This window comes from Anguilla rostrata, chromosome 3 (assembly GCF_018555375.3).
Source record: "Anguilla rostrata isolate EN2019 chromosome 3, ASM1855537v3, whole genome shotgun sequence".
Classification (NCBI taxonomy): Eukaryota; Metazoa; Chordata; class Actinopteri; order Anguilliformes; family Anguillidae; genus Anguilla; species Anguilla rostrata.
Window position 1 is genome coordinate 55,775,532 of NC_057935.1, and position 6,426 is coordinate 55,781,957.

Genomic DNA, 6,426 nt, shown 5'->3' on the forward strand with positions numbered 1-6,426 from the left:
ACTTCTAAAATACTGACAATAAACAACTAATGTTTTGTAATTACAGTGCTTCCTCTCTGTGTGCATACTTTCCTGTATGGTTATAATATATCCTTTTTTTAGTGCATTTTATACACGGTGGAAATGTGTTTCATAAACTGGACAAGGCCTCTTTCTCATTCAGACCTGGTTAAAAGGATTTTCTGGCCATTTGCATTGGAGGGCATGTTTCCTGGGAACCAGAAGGTTTGGGTAGACTTAGACAAGTCCTGAAACAGATGCTGGGTGTGCAAGAGGCATCGTATCTGTGTTATTACGAGTCTGAAAGGTGCCAGGAAATTTTAAATGAGAAAAACAAGGAAAATCAAACTTCCCCTTATGTATGTAAATTGCATTAAAGCATCAGGTTGACAGTAAGAACTGTGAAGTGGTGACCTCATCAAAACTGGTTCAGTGGTTAAAGGTGTTCGCAAAGGCAAAGGCAGGCTGGGCCTTCAACCATTTATGACCAGGAGTGTGCACCAGCATGAAATAATAGTTTTTTTTGGGAAACGTAGGCTTAAGTTGGCAAGGGTTCCTCAGCTTACCCGTCTATACGTGTCCCCTAGGTACACACCAGGGCCCTAAAAGTTTAAGCTGTTGACAGTCTCCTGTAGCAGGTCTGAGCTGTGGAAAACCATGAAGAGAAAACCTACCAACTTAATTTCTGTTTAAGCTATACATCATCCCAGTCAAAATGAATAAACATAATGACCAATGGCTGTGGTTCCTGGTGCAAATTATTTGAAAAATGTTTAGTGTTTTCGGTTATCATCCATGAAACTGTCTTCATAGTCTCAGTCTTCATAACCTCCATTCTTATAATGACTTCACTGAAAAAAGGCTTCAAGCAATTGAAACTAGTCATTTCTTTACTGGCAATATTTGCCAAACACAATTTATTGGACAACATTAGTTCATATACATAACATTTAACGAAATTGCCAGAAAATCAGTTTTAACGATGGAACCGGTATGTACAGTACTGTACATAAGACATAATGGCAAAAAGGGGGGGGGGGGGGGGAAACTACCTTTACATTGTGGGAATTACATTTTTCATAACATTACCAACAATATTTTTTAAATGCATGTTAAACAAATAAAGGTGAACAGATTACTGCACTTCCAAAAGAAGAAAGAAATGTTTTTAAAAAGCTCCTTCTCATCAAGTATTTCTTTTAACTCAGATTAATAGACAAACTACATCAGCTATTTCCATAAGCAATATAAGACCATTCGAAACAAAGCGCAACAAATACCTTACTTAATAGTAATTTACTTACCCTATTGAAGTGAATCTGTAGTTGCTTGATTACATGTTCCTTTCAAGTACATACTAAAAATATGCTTTTTTAAAATTCATTTTCACCCACAGTCATTATAGCAGAGAGGAGTGACCTCCACAATTCCAGCCTTCCAGTACTGCATCTTAGAAGTACAGTCTCCTACGGCCATGAAAAGGGACATCCATTCTAAACCCATGAACTAACCTGAATTAACTACGCAACACGATAACAGACCCAAGCCTGACTGACAAGGGGTTTTTTTTACACAAAAATGATGACAAATAAAGGACATCCCAGAGGCCTTCGTGTGACCACAGGAAAGGAGAAACCCAGGTAAGACAAAACACAGCGACAACAAGAATTTACACAAAACTGGCCTTGTTAACAACTGGACGGAAACCCATGTGCATGACAAAAATCAGAAAAAAAACAGAGTGCTTACCAATTTATGTCTTATAGTTATTTAAAAACAACCCCACATATACGGAATAGCTGAGCTGTCAGGAAATCATTAGTCAAGATTCACACTGTAAATATCAGCAGAACTAGCCTCTAAGGTGAGGTAACTGTATCTTTAACAGAAGGAATTTCACATTTTACAGCACCTGTTACAAATACAGTAAACACCTATCACAATGGAACTTTGGATCTTCACACTTATCAACAACCTCCACTTAAACACACTCACAGATCAGAAATGTAAAAATGAACATTTTGGCATACAGCCAGTCTCAGTCATTTAATAGCCATTTACATGGAATAGTTATTATGAGGATTATTCATTTGTTTCCCTAAAATTGCCTGCCAATTTTAGAGAAGGCAATATATTTCAGGCACTGAAATATATGTATACTACAAGATAAGACCTACCGGAAAATGCTAAATAGCTTTGTCCCCTTGAAATTTTAATTCTTGCTTACATCATATGTAAATACATCGTTGAAAAAACTAAGAAAAAGAAAGATGAAGTCTTCCTAAAAAGCAAAAGGGAGTCATTCCTCTTGCTTACGTTTGGGTTTCTTGGGATTTCTGGAACGGCTCTTGGCTTTGCACAGGGGACAAATGGGAGCATTTCGATGGATTTGCTGGTGACAGGACAGGCAGGCCTAAAGAAAAACAATGAACAAAGCAGAGTTACAGATGCAATTTGGCTTCTATGTATCCACTAATTCACTTAACCTTGACTTTCTTCTTTTTCAATTACTGTGCTTCTGTTGTTTTGGTGAAAACTAGGTTTCTGGGAATGAGTAAAATAAATGTTTGATATCTTTTGATTCTGTCTGGCTATAGGTAGAGGTCGTCCTCCCTTTGTGTATGTGAAACTACTCACTTTCATTGGCGGGGGCTGCTGGCGGAAGGTGGTTGGCTGTCGTGCGTCTTGTTTCCGGGAGACCTGGAGTTGCTGGGCAGCTGCGGCTGCCGCTGCAAGGGATTCTGGGATCAGTGGCTCTTGTGGTTCCGTCTGCCACTCAGCCTTCTGCTTCTCAAAGTATCTGCACAAAAACGAGTCATTTGTCAGCAGTGAGAGGTGACATGTAAACACAGCAGATCACTACAGGGTCACTTTTAATGATTCAAGAGTTAGTTGTACATTAACACTAACCAAACATGATGATGTCAATGCCAACCCAACATTTTTATGTTTCAAGACAGCAATACTGCCTGCTACTGCAATTTACCAAGTACCTGAGTGTATTACATTACAGGCATTTAGCAGACGCTCTTATCCAGAGCGACTTACACAACTTTTACATAGCATAGAGTGTATCCCTTAGCTGCATGTTAAACAGACTCTGAACAACAAACATTGACACACTACAAAACACCCTTAGTGGGGTACAAGTACCCTATTTTATTAACCCCTTTTGCTTTTTCTCAGATACACCAGATGGTGCTTGTAGTGTGCTAGAAATATAAAATTTGTGAGCTCTTACACATCCGGCTCAGTTCCCACAGAAATCTTTTATTTTGTGCTGTGACCCATGTGCCTGTGCATACATGCAGTGAGAGCTTACAATCACAGTTAAAGGGCATCCAGGGTGATAAGAGCTGCAAGGTGTCTAGATGCTACCTGCAGGACTATGGTAAAGGGTGCAGTGTGAGAGAGGGCTTTGATACTGGCAGGGGGACTGTGGTGTGAGAGGGCGTCTGGAAGATGACTCAAGGACTGTGGGTAAGGGGTGTGGTGTAAGAGGGGATCTGGATTATGATTGGGGGATTGTGGGTAAGGGGCAATGGTGTAAGAGGGGGTCTGGATTATGATTGGGGGATTGTGGGTAAGGGAAGTGATGCGAGATGAGGTCTGGATGATGACTGGAAGACTGTGGGTAAGGGGCCTGGGACTCACTCGAGAGAGAGCTTCTCCTCTTCCTCGCTCAGGTGCGGCAGCCGCTGCAGTCCGAGGGTCATCCTCAGAGCGTCCACGTGCTCCTTCAGTGGCTTGTACTCGTCGTGCAGCCGGCGGGTGGTCTCCAGCAGCTTGTTCAGGTCGTTCTCCGACTGCTTGATCGTGTTCTCCATCTGCAATCCAGCAAGTGTGCTTACAGTTCACCTACCAGCCGCCTCAATTAACACTTACTGCAAATTAAATTGTAGCTGCCACGACAGTAGTACAAGCTCAAACTAAAAGCAATAACACAATCAGAAAAGGAACCTCTAGAACAAACATTTAGTTGTAATGAGGTTGCTTTATAAGTGACTGGTGTGTCCAATGTATACACTAAATGCCTTTTAACTACATTCAGATGTAAAACAATGGTCTTAAACAATGGTCTCAATAATCAATCAATGCCCAGAAAAACAAAGCCAACACTGGCTCTAAAGAGCACAAATATTTTGTTGAGTATATATGCATTGCATTAAACAAATAAACATAAAATAACTTGCTGCAGATAATGCCAGTCCTGTTTCCTGTTTTAAAGCCAAATGAGCTGGGTGCATTTCAGGCCATGTTACTCAAATCACAGTCCTCTAGGTTTTCCTGCTGGTTTTACATGAAAGTCAGGTGTGAAGGTAGTCTGACCAATCAGTAGGCACTAATTGCTCAGTTAATTTCCTGGGCGAAAAGAAAACCAGGGCCGGCTTTGGATTCAAGGGCCAGATTTGAGTATCCATGATTTAAGGGTTACGAGCGCAGTTTCTAACCACGTTGATGTCTGCGTGAATTAGCCGCAGCTCCTCCACGTGAGCCATCTTCTCCTGAAGCAGCAGGTCCATCTCCTGCTTGTACTCCTTCAGCTGCTTCTCCTCCGACTCCAGCGCTTCAAACTCGGTCTTCAGCCTGCTCTTGATCCGCTCCATCTGAATAGTCTTGTTTCTGGGACACATACACCAGTCAGTTTAGGACTAATAATTAGTCATAACAATACCAGCACTAAATGATACAAACTGAACTGCACAAGGAAACACACGCAAGCTTATGTAAAATAACTGCATGAAAACAACAACTAAGAGTGATATTTTAAGTGCACATAGACCTGTACAAGCTGTGCAATACTCTAACTGAATCCAATAATACACCAGAATCTCATCTGTAGCGTGGTGAGGTGCTACATACAGTACTATTACATGGTGTGAACTCTGCACAGGCCATTACAGACTTGTTGTCTGCACTGGGTTTCCCCAATGTAGAACGGCTTTGAGAGTAGTGTTCACTGTGTGAACTAAACTGTGTTCTTGGCTAGAAATAGCTGTACAAAATAAGTATTGTATCTTATTGAACCTGTGTTTAGTAGTTGTCTATGATCATGAAATGCACTTTTTGTACGTCGCTTTGGATAAAAGCGTCTGCCAAATAAATGTAATGTCATGACTTAGGTTTAGAGCCAGAGACTAATTTGTGACTAGGTTGGTTCTTTTTATTAGCTGCAGACTAATGTTATGTTACAGAAACCATACAGACTGACAAAGTCCCATGTGGCTCATAAATAGCATAATGGATAGGGTTGCTGGCCTTGCAACTCCAAGGTTGTAGGTTAAATCCCGACTGCCAAGGGGGGTGCTACACTTGAGCAAAGGTACCGGAATGGTTTCAGTAAATTTATATAAAAATAAATAAAAATTAATAATTATATATATATATATAATTATTAATTTTTATTTATATATAGTAGTGTCGGGAATAAACAGCTTAGCTGCTTAACATATTTTGATTACCCACTCTGAATATCGCGAGGCTTTGTGTAGTCAGTGTCTAGTGTCTCCACCAGTGAGTACTCGTTCCATGGAACTATTTAATATTTAATTAGCAATGCATATTAGCCATGAACCGAACAACCACAGCAGGTGGCACTTGGCTACACGCAGTCATTTGGTAATGGGTTGATTAGCATTTCTGAAGGTGGTCACTTTCAATTTCTATTGTTTGCTTCACATCCGATAACTACGTCAATAAACCTTTTATGCCAGTGTTACTAAAGACAGCCAGCATTAGCTTGCTAGCTGTGTAGCTTTACTGGCACTGGGAGATAAATTCAAAAACTGATTCGCCAGTTTATCAAGATTAGTTACAAGCCAGAATATAACAAACATTACCATAAATACCCTATACTTACACTGCACAAATGCACAGACATTTTTATTTATTTCGTTATTTAATTTTATTATTAGCCCTTTCCGGCTCGCTACTGCCTTCATACACCAAATAACTATTTAGGCAGGCTAGATGAGCACAAAATAATACCGATTGTTTATAGTTAAACTTCATGTATGCGCGTCTACAGGCCAGGCTTAAAGGCCAATAATTAGAAACCTTAAAGCGTAAACCAGCAGATACAAGAACTAGCTATGCCATAATGTAGCTGTAGCTACAGCTGTAGTTGTTGAAATAGTAAAATGTAGCTTCCTAGCTCGCTAGCGGACGATGCATGCAGCTTGCAGCCTGAGGAAAACAGGTTCATCTTCATCAAGCCTTGATGAATGGAAAATCTATTTTAAAAATAAATGCATCGCGTGCGCAGTACCTTATTTCCTTGATGTTTTCCAGTTTGCACATTATTTCTTGTTCGTCTGCCATGATTCTCAGTGTGGATTCCAGTGAACAAACCTTTCACCCGAACCTCAGGAAAACAATAGATTTAGGTGGCAGCTACTGAAGCCGACTTTGTGGGCATGCGCGAGA

At 40.4% G+C, this 6,426-nt stretch overlaps 1 protein-coding gene across 1 annotated transcript; it reads right to left on the reverse strand.

Annotated features, from left to right (window-relative positions):
* Positions 1-885: 885 nt before the first annotated feature.
* LOC135251206 (zinc finger C4H2 domain-containing protein-like) lies at positions 886-6,426 on the reverse strand. Its single transcript, XM_064328404.1, has 5 exons — positions 6,269-6,426; positions 4,452-4,623; positions 3,655-3,827; positions 2,638-2,800; positions 886-2,413 (listed from the first exon to the last, which is right to left on the reverse strand). Exons 1-5 carry the CDS (start codon positions 6,319-6,321, stop codon positions 2,300-2,302), a joined length of 675 nt encoding a protein of 224 aa, XP_064184474.1. The 5' UTR covers positions 6,322-6,426; the 3' UTR covers positions 886-2,299.